The sequence below is a fragment of the Olea europaea genome, chromosome 23 (assembly GCF_002742605.1).
Source record: "Olea europaea var. sylvestris chromosome 23, O_europaea_v1, whole genome shotgun sequence".
Taxonomy (NCBI): domain Eukaryota; kingdom Viridiplantae; phylum Streptophyta; class Magnoliopsida; order Lamiales; family Oleaceae; genus Olea; species Olea europaea.
Genome location: NC_036259.1, coordinates 10,952,074 through 10,970,687, shown reverse-complemented (window position 1 = coordinate 10,970,687; position 18,614 = coordinate 10,952,074). Strand labels below are relative to the sequence as shown.

Below are 18,614 nucleotides of genomic sequence, written 5' to 3'. Positions count from 1 at the left end.
AACGTTATCACATTTTAATGTTCAGCTCATAGGAGTGTCAGAATGTTGTTATTAATAGTTTGCCTTTTTCTAAATGAATAATGGTAATCAAAATGTTTTGATATTAATTTCGTGATTCTCTTAGTTTAGGGAAAAGTTGAAATCTGAAGTACAACCATATACTTTTGATTTATTATCTAGCAATCTGTTTATGAGTGAAATGTTGATATTTGATTTTGAATGCATGACTAACTATTGCTACAGTATTTACTTCCAAGTGGTCTTACGTAGACAGTGGTGTACTTGCAGGTTAATTGCGATGTACTGATAATTCTTAAATATTCAACTTGGAGGTTTTGAAGTAGGTTAAAGAAACTGGAAGTTAGTTTGTTGAGCTTCTAACTGTGGTTATGTATTGATGAAAAATGCTTCTATTTCTTGATAGAAAATTTCCACCATCTGTTAAAAAGTTTGTCAATATGGTACGATCTTTGATTCATTAAAATTGTTAGCTATGCATATCCAATTGTGAAGAAATTTTTAACTATTTGTTCATTTTCATTTTTCATATTTTTTAACCTACATTTGTACCATAGGCATGCTAATTTTATTAAAATAATGAAGAAAACATAAATAAAAGTGAACAATCTAATTCTGAAGCTATTGTATTTTTTTGTAGTTTTTCTAACTTCTAATATGATACATTCATCTTACCAATTTCTTTGCTCTAAAAAACATAATAAATTTTACAAAATTAAATTCTTAAGTTATAGTAGAGATCATGCATTGTATGATCCCTCCCTAGTAGGAACAAAAATACCATGGGTGGTAAAGTTATGGTTCGATCGTCTTTACTGTTGCTTAGTTGCTTCTATTTCTCATATTAAGGACATTGGAGTTAATTGAGGGAAATGTTCCACTTTAAGAGTTACGAGCTTTTTCTTCTATCTTTGTCAATTGTTAGTACTCAAGAATCTCAATTCTTAAAATTTAAGGTTCAAATTTCAACCGCCCCTCCGCCCGCCACCCCAGCAAAAAAAGAAATAAAATTACAGAAAATAATAATAATAATTATGCCTAGTACGCATTATGTGGTCAGATTTGACCCCATTTTGTGTGCTTCCTAGACACTATTAGAACATTGATTATAAAATATGAAAGTTAGAGAATATGTTGCACATATCCAGAAATTCTAGAGAAACCTAAACAAACTAGGGCAACAAGACGAGTTAAGGGCTAATCTTTGTAGGAAGTTTCTAGATGATAAATAATGGCCACAAATTCTGACGCCATTCTCTTCCTATAAATAGAGATATTGTCTCAAATGAAAAGCAGGGAAAAGTAAACCAAAAGTTTCCATTGGTATTTATCTACATTGTCCAATTTTCCTTTTTCGAATAAATATTATAATTACCTCCTTCAACTGTATTATCAATTAAATTATTCCCTACTATTTCTATTTCAACAAAATTAGCCCTATATAAAACCTGCTAAACCATTTTTATTGAAAATCAACTTTTTTCTCCTACCCACAATAAAAACCATCATAAAGAATTTAATATAACTAATCATGAAGAAAAAAATATCATCATTTCAAGATAACAAACGAACTTAAACATTGTGGGTATTAATGATCAAAACGATTAAAGTAATATAAAAATGTCATCTCGCTGCTTATGGGTAAGCATTACTAATAAATCACATTATTTTTAAGGTTATTGAACAAATCTAGATGGGCTCACTATTAGTTCGATGGGTGCCAAGCACCAATGATCTATTAGTAATGCTTCTCTATATATATGACTATAGAGGGAATTACATGTTGGTCTTGGTCATTACTACTATTAGATTCATTATTTCTTAATCAGCATTCTTCCATTGGACATTCGCATCACCAACTATTTGAGTTGTGCTTTTTTCCTACTTCTGCATAACCATCATCATTATGATTGAAGTAACACGATCCTTCAAGATCACACGTGTCCTTCATTGTAACACGAAGAATTACCAATTAACCAAAAATTTGACCTCATTATTAAAAATTACATAAACAATATTGAGTAAGAAAATAATTTAACATATAATTAGCAGATCATTAAGTGCTATATTACCACGTACAAACATGCATTATAAATTATGCGTTTTTTGACACATTAAAATGTAGAGAACCCAGATCCCTCTATACGCCATACCGAGCTTCATATTCCAAGTCTATCATATCAAAGAGATCATCCCGTTCCATCACAATCTTCTAAAATGTTGCAAAACTATTAAATATTCAAAATAGATTTAGCAACAACCATAAAAAATGTTGTTTAACATGCTACAATCAATAAAAACACAAATTTGATTTGATTGATATAGAGTCTGAGAAGAATCAACACCATCAGTGCATAGAATGGCGTTGCAACTCTAGTTCATGTGTTTACTTAAATTAGTTCTTTAACCATGAACATAACATGAATGAAAAAATGTAAATTTGTACAAACTAAAATAACAAATATTCCATTCGCTAAATTCAAAGAAAAAAAAACTTATTGTGACAACTTGAGCATATTGATGTATGTGTGATTTTCCATAGAACTCTTAGTAGAGGAGGCAAACTTTGGTTTTTTTTTTAGTCATTTATCATTATTATTATTTTTCGTGTTAATCTTATGCATACTAAAGATGAAGTGCTAGAAAATTTTAAAATCTATAAGCCTAAAGTAGAAAACCTTTGTACCACTAAAGTTAACGATGTAGAAGCGATAGAGGAGTTGGGTAGGACTTTCCTAAATTTTGCAAAAAAATAGGTATTACTCATGAAACATCTACAACATATAACATTGTGATGGAAAGATAACACGGGACTTTTAACAGAAATGGTTAATGCTACGTTGTTTAATTCAGAATTAAATAGAGAATTTGGGGTGAGGCCTTATTGACTCCATGATGCCACATTCTAATTAGAGTTCCTAGTGAGGGAAATAAAATTATTCCTTGTGAACTATGGAAAAAGAGAATTATTACCTATTTTATCTTATTTATAGGTATATCGGTATCTCATTTAGAATATGCAGGGTTTATCGGATATCAGCAACGACATCTACAAGCTAGGAGATTGCTTTTGCCATAGTAAAACTAATTAGGTATACAAGCAATCAGAGCGGGTTAGAGTACTAAATATATAGAATCTTAAAATATTTAAGACAGATTATTCTGATTATCCTCTAGTCTTGGAAGGATTTACGGATTGTGGTTGGATCACCAATGGAGAAGATCGTGTTTTGTGGAGGTGCCGTGTCACGAGATTTAAAGAAGCAAACAGGCATTGCGTTCTCCCCCCATGGATGCCAAGTTCATAGCACTTGCTTCATGTAGTTAAGGAAGCAGAATGGCTAAGGAATTTATTGAGGGAAATTTCTATTTGGTCTAAACTAACGCCACCAGTTTAAATTCATTGCGACAATAAAGCTACATTTTCTAGTGCTTATAGCAAAATATAGAATGGCAAATCTAGACATATTGGATAAAGACATGTGCTATAGAAAGAATCGAGTTAAGTTGGGTTTAATCTATATGGATTTAATTTTTGAACTTCGCAGATTTTGAAGTGCTTTCCTTATTTTGCATTTGATTCATAGAAGTTGAGGTTATTCTAAAAGTGAGCATGATATGCATTTAAGTTTTGAACTCAAGCTTTAACGAATAATCTTGTGAATACATGATGGCGATTTTGATTTTCAATTCACTACTAGAAATAACGGCTTCAATATTAGATATTCTTTTCATTAAAGACTAATATTTCATTGATAATCTTACTTTACTAACACATTTTCTCTCTTCGGTACATAAAAAGGTGATAGTCATGTCGACAATTTTTTGACGGCAACATAATAGTCGGTGATTACCGACAACTTTACCCTTCTTCTTTTTTTTTGCTAAAAAAGGACGGTACCTCTGAAATTTTATTAATTTGCCCTCACTTGTGACGGAAAAATACCGTGGTTACATATGGAAAAATGAAAGCAGTAAACGAGAAGACTACTTCCCTTACAATAATTGAAACCCCTAAAGAAAATTTTACCTACATATACATATTTGTCAAAAAAATATCGACAATTTTTTATGACAGGTATCAACAATGATTTTAGCGATAACTTAGTTTGATAGATTTGCCAAGATTTTGTTTCCATTTGCAAATCTCTATTTCATTTCCTACGAAATTAATTCCGTCTCTTTTTAGTTCCTAATTTGCGATGAAAGTTTCCTAAGAAAATAAATCGGATGCAAATTTGTATTGAATTTTTTAGGGAAAAAAAATAATAAAAAAGTAAAACTTTACTATTATATTAATTAGTTATTCTTGTGAATTAAAAATATTAAAATTTCAAAATTTCAATGTAGAGAAACCTTCCGAAGTGTTTTGTTCTTGCGAATATTGTGTTCTATCTTCCAATTCAGATAATTATTTCATACTAAGAAAATGCATTTGAGCTTATTGAGATTATTTTTTGAAAGCTCATTGTCTGACTAAAAGAACTTTTATGGGAAGCTAATCTAAGATAGCTCCCTCATGAATACCTGGAATGTAAATTGAAATTGGTGAAAACTCCTTTTATTAAACTTTAGTCAAGTAGTTGTACACCGAATAATCCATATATACCCGACGTGTCCCGAATAATCCATTTATACCCGGCGTTTGACACGCCGGGTTACCCGATATGAATGAGGGGGTCGGACCCCACACATTTATTGGCATGGGGCGCCAACCCCCATGTGAGTAGCAGGTAACCCGAGAGTGTCAAACTTCAGGTACCTGTAACAAAGTTCATTCTACACATGCAGAATTTGGCTTCCAGAATTTATACAGAAGACATTTGACAGCAATTTGTCAGATAATGACTAAAAAAAAAAAAAGTGCAAATGAAACCAGATGGTGCCACACCTCCATCTGGTGCAAGGCTGTGAAGTATTTTTCCATGCAAGCAGATTAAATCAAACAATTGCATCCCAAATGAGATTGGCGGCTGCATAAAAAAACCCATCTAGTAAAGTTTCTTAGAAAATATAAAAAGTACTAAATAGTAAATATATAAAAGAAAATGACAAGACATTGAAATGGAATATTCCATCTTCATCACAAAGGTAAAGTATCCTTGAAAATCTCCATTCGGCTTCCTCTGTGTATTGATCACAACAGGTAGTAACGCCTTCTATTCAATTTAGAACGTACATTCCGGAGATGCTCATCGAATAGATCGTACTAAATGCCCTTAAATAAGAATACATATAATTCAAATGTCTTCCATATGTGGGATATATGTCCCTACATTAATTGCATTATTGTTCCTAAAAAATAAATTGGCAACAATCTGCAATAGAGAATAAAGCAATCTGATACATCTTGTGGTAAACAGATATGAACTGATCTACTGACTCTATTTACACCCAGGACTGTTGAAGTTGGGAAATACTATGAACTTGATGGATAAAGGAGTAATATTTATGGGAGAATTTATACCACGACGAACTGGAGATAAATTTGGGACGTCTCCTCTTTCAGTGAGTTGCAGTGCCTGTCCATTCAGCAACATGATTTTGCTTTGAAGGTTCTCAGCCTCTGGAGTTAAATGATATTCTTCTCGGAATAATCTTTCATCTGATGCTTTGTTTCCGATCCAAGAAAACGACCTCTTAAGACCGTGAGCAAAATACATTTTCCTGTTATCGACTCTCTCTTTCAAGTGCAGTTCTGTATTGCCAGTGCATTTGGCGTCAACTTTGAACGTAGTTTGATTGCTTAGATTGATCAGAAGTAAAGTTACACCAGCCTGGAACAAGGACAAAGCAATTAGTAGATTAAGAATTTGTAATACTGTCCCGTTCTCTTCAATCCTCCTTAACAAACATGCCGAAAGCATAAATTTCATTGCTGATTGATGAAGATGCAGAAAGTTCAGATGTACAAGTCTTTGACCAAGAAATACCACAGATTTGTATAGCGTAAACCCAAGGATGGGATAACTAGTTCCAGATGAACTGCAGTGGATCCTTGAGCATCAACAGAAAAGAAACAAAATTTACATAGTTTAAGCATTCAAAAGCAAGTAGCAAAGAAAAGAACAAAGAGAATTCTACTGCTATCTGTTAATTTTATTACCGTGCAAGACTTGGCTCAGCACTGAACACAGAGAAATCTATAGTACAGAATTGAAGCATGCAAAAGATGATAATTATTCAGATGTACAAGTCTTTGACCAAGAAATACCACAGATTTGTATAGCGTAAACCCAAGGATGGGATAACTAGTTCCAGATGAACTGCAGTGGATCCTTGAGCATCAACAGAAAAGAAACAAAATTTGCATAGTTTAAACATTCAAAAGCAAGTAGCAAAGAAAAGAACAAAGAGAATTCTACTGCTATCTGTTAATTTTATTACCGTGCAAGACTTGGCTCAGCACTGAACACAGAGAAATCTATAGTACAGAATTGAAGCATGCAAAAGATGATAATTCATGTCTTGTGCACTTGCACATTACCGGTTCTATATGTAAATATTTCCTTCACATATCATCCAAATACAAATTTGGAAGTACAAGCATGAAATTTGTCATATTTTATCAGTGTAAACAATGTGTGATAAACAAAGTTCTCACTCTTTCTTTTGAACAATGAGCATACGAGCGCAAATACGAGGATCTATGGCCGTTAACATCGAGCACTCCTTTTCCCATAAGCCGATGCCAGAGAAGTGCACTGCATTGTAGATGTTACTTTAGATTTATCTAAACAGCCATAAAGGAGAAGCTTATCTTAATTATGTAGTCATTATACTTGCCTGTAAAAATCAGGATTTGGAACAAATGTACTTGCATTAAGAAGCCCATAGTTTCCACCAATAAAAGTTTGCCTGCAATATACTTTAGTATCGTACTTGGCCGCCATCCCGAGCTGATCTAGATACCTACATTCCATACACAGATGAAGACGTTCACTTTTGTCTGAGAATCCATTTGGCTAAGCTTAAAAAGTTCACTTATAAGTTAAAAAGTAAAAACTAAAATAAATAATGTTTTGATTGATCGTAATTAGACATAAATAAGCTTATTTGATAATAGGTTAAGAGTTACCTTTGAAATAAGTATCTTATTTCCTTGAAAATAACTAAAAAATAACTCAGCCAAAAGAAACAAAAAGTCAAAAGTAACTTTTACTTATTTTTTAAGCTGAGCCGAACATGCTCAAAATCATGCATACCAATTCTCGATCTCTTCAATATGAAGCATAATTAGAGTTTATGAACTGTAAGTAGTGCAAGAAAAGCAGAAAATTTACCAAAAGCTGTCAACAAATGTGTCAGATACATTAGGACCGCCACTGTTGTAGGCACCACCTGATTCGCCAACCCAAGCAGAAGCCCAAGGACCATTCATTCGAATGGTGAGCGAAAGATTTCTGAATGTGGCTGATATTTTATTCAAGTGATCAGGATCCAGGATTTTTTTAATGAGATTGTGATCATTCCCTGAAATGTGAAGAGGTTACTAATCAGAACTTTTGCCCTTCTAGTACATTCAGGCACTGTCATACGCACATAAATAATTGATGAAGTTACTTCATGTTAATAAATAATTGGAAAACTGAATATTTTTCTTATCATAATGCAATATTGCAATAGCTTTTTTTGTCAATTCTTGTTAAGGAATGAATAACAATTGACATGACTTTTGTGCACGGTTCCCCGGACTTCACCTTCACAACATTAGAACTGAACAAAAGAATCTAGTGGAGACTGGAGATCATTGAAAAACAAATGGACGAGCCACATCTGAAGTGGTCAATGCTTTTTCTGACATGTAATTTTATCTTCGACCATGATCCTAAAAGGGAAATTGAGTGAAATGTATAACACTCTGCCATTTATTATCTTATGACGACATAAATTTACCAAGTGTTTACAGAAATAATCAATACCCAAATGCAATGAATAGATTCAATAAAGTTTTGCTTATCTTCACAAATGTGCAATAAATAATTTAAGGTCAAAAGACTCACTGAATTGAATACATGACAAGTTGTTACTTAGCTAAGAGCCTTAAGACTCCGTTTACACTGGCAAACAACAAAATGTTACAGTTTTAGCACAGAATCCAGATTGATTAACTGATTTTGGATCTTGCAATAATATAAATGCACAAGAACCATGATATTTGCAATGAAATAAGTGACAAGAAATACCAACCTGGACCCAAATTATATATGTGATGTGTCAAAGCATTAACAACACGTGGACCTGAAACCTGAAGTAGCTGTTCAAACCACGACTTATCATAGAACCCTCCTGGTGCCAAGAGAATAGGTTTTGGCTCGAAGTTTGTATACAATTCGTCTATGATAGAATTTAGATGTATTAAATCTTTTCCATACTGCTTGGCACCAACACTTGCACCTACTCCCTTGCCAGACAACTCGTTACCTGCAACATAAAAGACAAGGAGAAAGTGAGAAAAGTAAACCTTTCTAGTTCACAAAGTTGAGAATTCTAAAATTGGCTAAGACCATATTTGTCTAAGTTAAAAATATGTCACTCTTAGTAACTTTTTTCTCACAAAAATATTACAAAAGGTACTTTTTGAAGTAAAAAAGAACCAGATGAACTGCAGTGGATCCTTGAGCATCAACAGAAAAGAAACAAAATTTGCATAGTTTAAACATTCAAAAGCAAGTAGCAAAGAAAAGAACAAAGAGAATTCTACTGCTATCTGTTAATTTTATTACCGTGCAAGACTTGGCTCAGCACTGAACACAGAGAAATCTATAGTACAGAATTGAAGCATGCAAAAGATGATAATTCATGTCTTGTGCACTTGCACATTACCGGTTCTATATGTAAATATTTCCTTCACATATCATCCAAATACAAATTTGGAAGTACAAGCATGAAATTTGTCATATTTTATCAGTGTAAACAATGTGTGATAAACAAAGTTCTTACTCTTTCTTTTGAACAATGAGCATACGAGCGCAAATACGAGGATCTATGGCCGTTAACATCGAGAACTCCTTTTCCCATAAGCCGATGCCAGAGAAGTGCACTGCATTGTAGATGTTACTTTAGATTTATCTAAACAGCCATAAAGGAGAAGCTTATCTTAATTATGTAGTCATTATACTTGCCTGTAAAAATCAGGATTTGGAACAAATGTACTTGCATTAAGAAGCCCATAGTTTCCACCAATAAAAGTTTGCCTGCAATATACTTTAGTATCGTACTTGGCCGCCATCCCGAGCTGATCTAGATACCTACATTCCATACACAGATGAAGACGTTCACTTTTGTCTGAGAATCCATTTGGCTAAGCTTAAAAAGTTCACTTATAAGTTAAAAAGTAAAAACTAAAATAAATAATGTTTTGATTGATCGTAATTAGACATAAATAAGCTTATTTGATAATAGGTTAAGAGTTACCTTTGAAATAAGTATCTTATTTCCTTGAAAATAACTAAAAAATAACTCAGCCAAAAGAAACAAAAAGTCAAAAGTAACTTTTACTTATTTTTTAAGCTGAGCCGAACATGCTCAAAATCATGCATACCAATTCTCGATCTCTTCAATATGAAGCATAATTAGAGTTTATGAACTGTAAGTAGTGCAAGAAAAGCAGAAAATTTACCAAAAGCTGTCAACAAATGTGTCAGATACATTAGGACCGCCACTGTTGTAGGCACCACCTGATTCGCCAACCCAAGCAGAAGCCCAAGGACCATTCATTCGAATGGTGAGCGAAAGATTTCTGAATGTGGCTGATATTTTATTCAAGTGATCAGGATCCAGGATTTTTTTAATGAGATTGTGATCATTCCCTGAAATGTGAAGAGGTTACTAATCAGAACTTTTGCCCTTCTAGTACATTCAGGCACTGTCATACGCACATAAATAATTGATGAAGTTACTTCATGTTAATAAATAATTGGAAAACTGAATATTTTTCTTATCATAATGCAATATTGCAATAGCTTTTTTTGTCAATTCTTGTTAAGGAATGAATAACAATTGACATGACTTTTGTGCACGGTTCCCCGGACTTCACCTTCACAACATTAGAACTGAACAAAAGAATCTAGTGGAGACTGGAGATCATTGAAAAACAAATGGACGAGCCACATCTGAAGTGGTCAATGCTTTTTCTGACATGTAATTTTATCTTCGACCATGATCCTAAAAGGGAAATTGAGTGAAATGTATAACACTCTGCCATTTATTATCTTATGACGACATAAATTTACCAAGTGTTTACAGAAATAATCAATACCCAAATGCAATGAATAGATTCAATAAAGTTTTGCTTATCTTCACAAATGTGCAATAAATAATTTAAGGTCAAAAGACTCACTGAATTGAATACATGACAAGTTGTTACTTAGCTAAGAGCCTTAAGACTCCGTTTACACTGGCAAACAACAAAATGTTACAGTTTTAGCACAGAATCCAGATTGATTAACTGATTTTGGATCTTGCAATAATATAAATGCACAAGAACCATGATATTTGCAATGAAATAAGTGACAAGAAATACCAACCTGGACCCAAATTATATATGTGATGTGTCAAAGCATTAACAACACGTGGACCTGAAACCTGAAGTAGCTGTTCAAACCACGACTTATCATAGAACCCTCCTGGTGCCAAGAGAATAGGTTTTGGCTCGAAGTTTGTATACAATTCGTCTATGATAGAATTTAGATGTATTAAATCTTTTCCATACTGCTTGGCACCAACACTTGCACCTACTCCCTTGCCAGACAACTCGTTACCTGCAACATAAAAGACAAGGAGAAAGTGAGAAAAGTAAACCTTTCTAGTTCACAAAGTTGAGAATTCTAAAATTGGCTAAGACCATATTTGTCTAAGTTAAAAATATGTCACTCTTAGTAACTTTTTTCTCACAAAAATATTACAAAAGGTACTTTTTGAAGTAAAAAAGAACTAATTTTGAGATCAATTCTCCCCTAAATTAGTTTCAATTTTGATCAATAAAAATATATTCATTTTAGCTATTACTTATGGTTGTAAGTAAACTTTCTGAGCTCAGTCAAACACACTCTAAACAATCACATGTCAAAATACTATTACCAAATTCCCAAGAATCGATTCGATAACCCTTGGAGATAGTGTATTTAATGAAATCGTGAGCATTGCTGGAATCCCAATCTCCCTTCCAAGAACCTCTTCCAGAATGATGCCTCCCATGTAATGCATTCAAGCCAAATGTCACCACAGCTCTGCAAAGACATCAAAACAGAACTAGATAGGATTTTAAGAATCATGATGGTTTCTGTGAACCGAACAGAAAACTCTAACAATCAGAAACGAATTAATTTAAACCCAACTACTATCTACTCCAAACTCATTTCAAACCCGAATGCATGCATGGGAGAACACTCGTGTAGCCAAAATTTCAATTATGTGGACACCAAAAGATCACTCTTCAAGAGATGGAAAAGTGTGCCGCATTGATTAGTCTGAAATTAGTTCGTAAATTTTTCAAGAAATATGCCAGACTACCAAATATCATTTGTTTATAAATGACCCTAAAAGAGCTATGAACGACAAGCCAACCCATCTGAGTTTTAGATTTAACCCTCTAAATTCCTTCAGAAGTTCAATTTTGCTTTGTTTTTTCAATAGAATTAACAATAACCCAGGCAAACTTTTGATGTAACAATTCCATAACTCACAAAAGAAACCTATGAAGGGTTACATATCCTCTCTTACAACAAAAAATTACATTTGTTTATACGATTAAGCTAACAGAGCTATGAATGTCAAGCCAAGTATAGCTGAGTTCTTGATATAAGGTTCTTAATAGTCGGAAGCTCATTTTTTTGTTTTGTTTTCTTTTCCTCCTAGAATTAACAATGACTCAACCAAACAATTGATGGAATTTAAATATGAAAAAGAAACCTTTGAGGTGTTAAATTCTGTGAACATTTGTCCAAGGATAGTGTTAGCAGTTGCATCGTTTATTTATTCTGGGATGCAAGTCATTGGATTCATAAGGACAGAGGAGAGGTATAGAGAAGGGAAAAAAAAAAAACAAATATTAAGTATACCTTGAATTCTGAAGCCCAAATAACACATAAAGTATACCATGTTTTGTCGTTCACTAAATTTACATAGATGGGGGGCTTATTTTTCTCATCAAAATTTTAGATAGTCATTCAAGATCTCTTCATTAATTAATTCTCGTGATTTTTTCCTTCTTAAATGGATTTTGCATGGACATAGATCAGCCAAACTAAGTAACTATTGTTGTGATTTTAGATTAAGTGTTCAATGGTCAAATCTCAGTCCCATGCAAGTGACATGCTCATCATTATATGTAAATGAACATTGAAAACTGGATCTTACCCAGTCCTCTTGAAAAATTTATTCAGCTCATCCCATCTTTTCATATGTAAGCATCCCTTGGAAAATCCAAATAACCCAGATTTATCCTTCCCAAATTGTTTGCATGGAGTCTTTAAATTCCCCACATCATAAAGTACTTGATCTTGCAAAGAACCACCAAGTCTTAATCTCAAATTCTTGAAAGCTGTTGAGCAACAAAATGAAATACGAAGTTACTAAAGCTAAGATATAACTTAGGAGAGCACAAAAATTCATTTTTTCAGTTCTAGTGCACTTAATGGAAACATTTTTGATGACGAAGCAATGTGAATATGCAAACCTTGAATGGCATTGGCAAGAAAAGGGTGGGACAAATCCTGACAATTGAAGTAAAATAATAATGAAAACATATCTAAATCAAATCATCGGTAAATATTAGAAAGCCAAAAAATTCTTACAAGATTTATAACAGATGAAAAATTCCACGGGCATTGGTTATAGTTACACTTATCATGAGGCCACCAATCAATAGTAGCACATATATAATTGTCGTCTGTTTCAGCAATAGTTGTGTTTGCATCGATGACAAGTCTTGCATCGTCCAAATCTTGTGCCAAAATTGATGTGGAAAACACTAGTAGTAAGACGAAGAATAATGAGATTTGAAATCCCATTAATTGATCGAATATAGAAGCTTCACTGCCAATCCAACTAATCAAAATTTCTACAAAATATGAATCAAAATAAGAAACTTTAGTAGCATTTACGCACTTGAAAGATAAAACAATAACTCAGAATCCAACCAAAGTAAGAATAATTTAAAAAGAATATGAAAATTTTCTACGCTATTAATCTCTAAAAATCTACAGCATCAAACCAGTAATATAAAAAGTATAAAAATTTACAGCATAATTAATTAAAACATCAGCAGATAATCAAAGAACCATTCAATAGGTAACGCTAAAAACTAAATATAATGCGAGAAAAAGATCTACCCAATAGGCCAATACGCACCTCCAATTTTTTGAACAAGAACGAAAATAAATCACAGCCATAAAAATTAAACCTTAGCTCAAGAACAGAACATTCTCCATTAATGGCAAGAATGAAGATCCAATTCTGCAGTTTTCTTTCCGGTTCTAAAGACAAGAAAATAGTGTCACGGGAACTGGGTTTGTCTCAGATTTCTCAAAAAAATGACCGAATTTACAAATATTTAAAAGGGGAGTGTGGTGTCAGATTAAAAAAACATGAAGTGATTTTCAGATATTTGGCATAAAACAGCTTTATTGGAAAGGATAAGAATAAAATAATGGAGTATGTTTTGTCTTGACAGAGGTCCAATTATTTTGCTGAGATTATAAGTTATCCGAGAAGCTCAAAAATGTTCTCTCTTCAACAAGAACAATTACACAATATTTGGCTAAGCTTAAGAGTTCCTGTAACCTACTTTTACGTAATTTTAGGTTATTTTATCCATAGATGATGAGAAAAAATAAAATAAAATAAAATGAAGAAGAAGATTATTCTATGTGTACACCATAAGATGTACACAATAGATTATACTCCCCTCACATGGAGGGAGCCACGAATATTTTATCGTATGTGAATCCCTTCATAGGAGGAGGATGTAATGTTTGTGCACACTATTGTGTACACACAGTATAATAAAAAAAAAAAAAAAAAAAACCCCCCAATTTTTCATAATAAAATAAAAAAAGCCCTCCAATTTTGCCTTGCCCTGTACAAGTCGGTCAAAGAAATCAGGTTGAAGCGGAGAATATGGTCTCTCTTCAAATCCCTCTCGAATTTTATTATTATCTTATTTTTAAAATTAAATTTTATGTATAAAAATATTAATAAGTATATGATTATTCTTCTTGAATATAATGGACACCATAACAGTGTCCATAATGCTGACCGATGCCCCCTCCATCGGCACTATGGACACAGTTATAGTGTCTATTTTGTAGCCCCAAACATTACTCATAAGTATAAGGGAATGTATATTAAAATTCTGCCAACGTTTCTTTTCTTAGAATTTTTAGAAGCCACAAATTCAAGGAAAATAACAACTTGTTTCTACTTTAATTAAGTAAAAAAATTATTTATTTTAAATTTCACTTAAAAAAAATAAAATTAAAGTGTTTTGAAACTGTTCAAAGTTCAGTTAAGTCAATATCAGTTGTGCCTGTCTATGTACATGTGATCTCAATAATTCATATTTTAGGGAGTTTTGTCAAACCTTTTATTGAACTTTTAGCCTATGTTTGTTGAAATTATAAAAGGGGAATTGGGGAAAATGATATTTTGAAGAGTAATTTTTTAGAAAATGTTTGATTAAAAGGTTAGAAAAAAATTGAGTTTACATGCAAAATAATTTATTATGTGAAAGTGTGAATAAAAATAAATATGAGAAATAAAAAATTTTGAACTAAAGAGAGTCGAATAAGGGCTTAGTGAAATATGTTTGATGTAGTTCAAAATTTCAGTAATGTCATATTTATCATTTATCGTCTTTTAAATTGATAAAAACTGCTATAAATATATAAATAATTATCAATGATTATTTAGTTCTATTAGAATATATAGATTTACTCTAAACGAGTGTGTTCTATTTGAAGTATAACTTTCATTTAAACCATATATAGGAATCGTTGATTTAATGAAGACACTTGAATTTTGACTTTATTACTTTTCTTCTATTGTTCATTTTTTCTTACTATTATGACATGTTATTAGCACGAAACTTTACCCAATTGACTAATAAATAATAAATTGGATTCTTTTTCATTATTTCAAAAGCCACAGAGCTCAATCACAAAGAAACTCTTCGCTTCTCTTTAAAAAGAAAGTGTCAGTATTCCTTTTTTTTTTTTTAATTGTATAACGACAAAGTGTTATACGTTATTTGATTTGATTATATTATTTTGGTTATATTCTTTGACAATAGACATATATTGTTTCAATGTAATTTATTAGCTCTTTTCAATATTTCAAAGAATATTGTATTTGTACTCTTGGGGTAACCATATTAAAAACAATATTCTAGAAAATTATTGTATTATTGTTATGCATTATTTAATATGAATATTTTTATGCTTCTCTTGTAGATGAACAATTCTACGCACATTAAAAATATTCAAAAAGAATATTATATTAATACTCTATAAGAAGCTTCATACTCTTAGTTATATTTAGGAGTGGCGCGGGTTGGTTCGGTTCAGTTCTAAAGAGAATCGACCCGAACCAAAATTTTCGGGTATCTCGTAAATGGAATCGTCGGGTCCAAATATAATTATGGAACCGTTCGGGTTTGGTTCGGTTCGGTTCGATTCTATACTATAATTAAATTTTTTAACATTTATAACAACATTATATAAATACAACTAATGATACATTCAATGGTTTTGGAATGTCAGAAACTAGTAGATTACCTTATTCAAATGATCGCTACGGTCAAAATTTCGGTCGGCAGAGGTCACAATTTTGATCGGAGGTCACAGCGTCGGCCGACGATTGTATAGGTTTTGGAATGTTAGCGAGGCTGCGAGAATGAGTGCGAGAATCGAGACAACGTTATGCCCTTTAGTGTATGTGTTTAGGGTTATTTAGTGGATTTGATCTTATTGAGCTAAGAAATGAAATAATAAAATGGGTAATTGGGCCAAAAATTAAAAAATTAGAAATGAAATAAATTATTGGGCCAAAAATTTGGATTTAAAAATTGTTAGTACTCAATATAAAAAAAATTAGAAAGATTCGGTTCTTATTCGATTTTTCGGTTCTTGATCTAGAACCGAGAACCGAACCGTACCCGTCGGTTCTCAATTCAGATACTCGTTCGGGTATTTAATTTGACAAGAGCCATCGGGTTCGATTTAGTTCGGTTCGGGTTCGGTTCGGGAGATTTGCCCAGCCCTAGTTATATTTCAAAATATTATTATGGTGTTACTCTTTTAAGAACGCAACTTAAAAATGAATGGTATAAAGAAACATTTGTTGATATTTCTGAAAAACATAACACGACTACATAAATATTTAAGGAAAATATTATCATTTTATTTATAAAGAAATCAAAATTTCATATAAATTAAATTTTAGAAGAATATTGTATTAGTTTCGAAGATTAACTTTATACAATTCTAAATCTAATAAATATGTTAATCCACCTGAAAAATTATAATTTCTATACAAATATTCTAATATTCATTCATTCTAGAATAATACTGGGTTTTTTTATTTTAAAGAATGATTTTGTCCATATTGATATTTCAGAAAAAGTATTATGTTTAAAAACTTGAAGAAGTACAATTTTATACAAATTAGCGTTCTAATACACACACACACACACACATATACACACATTATACTTATTTAAAAATCCTACAAGGATTTTAAATAGTCAATTACGGTACATGACTATTTAATTTAATTTTTTTTTTTATAATTTGTATTAGATCCTGAAAGTTACTATCTATTTTTAATTGTGACTTTTTTGAAATCAAAATTACATAATCTATTAATATTTTAGAAGAATATTACGTTATAAATTTTTTAATTAAAAATTAAACTTTCTGTGTTGATGTTTATAGAAATAATATATTATTGCTCTTGAAGAAAAAGGCTTTCTAGATATTCAATATTCCTCAAAAAAAATAATGATAAATAAAAATTATATGTTTTGATATCATCAAGAGATGTTATCAAAATATGAATTTTATGAATAAATATTTATCTCTGAGTAATAATATACAACAGATTTTGTGCTATTGATTAGGCACTAATATTTGACGATTATATCATGTTATATTCTATTATTTCACATGACATTTTCTTGTATCAAATTTATGGACATTATATTATTTTTGTATCATGGATGTAGTTAAGTCATTGATCATCCACTTATAATTTATTATTTAATAACTTACTAATTGGGATGAAGTTAGAATAGACTATATGTTCGTTCACCTATTGAGTAGCTATTGGATGTCCAAGATTTTTATTAAAATTGGCAAGTATCTCTAAATGAAAAAAAAAAAAAAAAGGCTCGAAACTAACATTAGCACAATTGAAGCAAAGATTATATTAAGCCAAAAGTTCAGTAACTCTAGTATTTTGCTATTTGATATGAACAGTTAGACCACGGAATCAATACTAACACAAAATAAGAATTGATACAAATATTATCGAAGAACTAGAAGATTATTCAATCCAATGAACTCCCTACCATTGTCGATATAAGTTGATGATTTTGTAGGAGAAGCAGGAGAATTAGTTTTAACAAGTGCTTTGAAGTGAATGAAGATGTTATGCTCGTAGAATTTATGCTTAAGTGGCTAAAACCAAATGTATTTGGTGTAATGGTCAACAAATATAATAGTCTTCGAAATCATTACTGAAAATAATGGAGGAGGTCCAAACAACAGAGAAAATTATTTTAAGTGGTTCAAAAGTTTGAAGAGATAAGATAACGAAATGTAACTTATGATTGTTATTACAGTTGTAGGATCAAATTGGCAGTTCTGCAATGCTTGATACAAGAGAGGAAGTCCAAATGAAGGACATCGTTTAGCCACCTGGCACATGTCACCTGCCTAGGTATGGTCATGGTGGTGGACAATCACCAATTGGTATGGCTAGATGAATACGTTGATCCTAGTGGCCGCCAGTGTTTGTTCCCAAGGAAGATAAGGAGCGGTTCCTAATTTATTGCATTGTCCCAAAAAATTTTTGGCTAGGTTTGCAATAGCAAGAACCAATGACTGTACTAGATTCTTGCAGCATTGAAAGGATTCAAATGTGATAAATTTCTCATGAAATCCTCCAAACAAGATGGGTGTACCAAGGGCTTGAACCGCAGACAGAAAATCACAAAATTCTTCACCAGGGCCACTGAGAAATTTTTCGATGAGATCTTCAACCATGGGCACACCAAGAAGTGCAAGTTTATCTGCATGACCTTTTACCCTTTCTAAATTCACCAACACTTTAATTACTTTTTTTCGGTTTTCTAGATTGTCTTTTAACCAGAAGAATGCAACCATGTGATGGTTTAGCATCGCAAGAGGCAAGGAATTTCCAAGCTTCCTAAGAAATAGTGGTACAAGCAATAAAATGCTTTATTATGAGAAAGATAGAACTGATGAGGGCATTAAGGCTTTGTTTGACAATCATTCTATTTTTTCTAAAGTACTCATTTTCAACCACACATTTTTCATTAAAATAATATTACACGTAAATAAAAAACTTTTCCT

The 18,614-nt window shown here is 32.0% G+C and overlaps 1 protein-coding gene across 2 annotated transcripts; it reads right to left on the bottom strand.

The window, feature by feature from the left end:
- Positions 1-5,117: 5,117 nt before the first annotated feature.
- Positions 5,118-13,776, bottom strand: LOC111372375 (heparanase-like protein 1). 2 transcript variants are annotated; one of them, XM_022994690.1, is made up of 10 exons: positions 13,372-13,776; positions 12,816-13,081; positions 12,698-12,734; positions 12,379-12,562; positions 11,101-11,249; positions 10,548-10,781; positions 9,641-9,830; positions 9,144-9,269; positions 8,962-9,061; positions 5,118-5,795 (listed from the first exon to the last, which is right to left on the bottom strand). In XM_022994690.1, exons 2-10 carry the CDS (start codon positions 13,029-13,031, stop codon positions 5,403-5,405), a joined length of 1,629 nt encoding a protein of 542 aa, XP_022850458.1. In that variant the 5' UTR covers positions 13,032-13,081; positions 13,372-13,776; the 3' UTR covers positions 5,118-5,402. The 2 variants fall into 2 exon arrangements, with proteins under 2 accessions (XP_022850458.1, XP_022850459.1); XM_022994691.1 differs by having other exon boundaries at positions 13,424-13,769.
- Positions 13,777-18,614: the final 4,838 nt, after the last annotated feature.

Excerpts from the sequence above, each read along its gene's own strand:
- LOC111372375 (XM_022994690.1), bottom strand. The coding sequence starts at position 13,031 with ATGGGATTTCAAATCTCATTATTCTTCGTCTTACTACTAGTGTTTTCC. Across the intron at positions 12,735-12,815 it reads TTTCATCTGTTATAAATCTT|GATTTGTCCCACCCTTTTCT; the intron begins GTAAGAATTTTT and ends TTCAATTGTCAG. Across the intron at positions 9,831-10,547 it reads CATATATAATTTGGGTCCAG|GGAATGATCACAATCTCATT; the intron begins GTTGGTATTTCT and ends TTCACATTTCAG.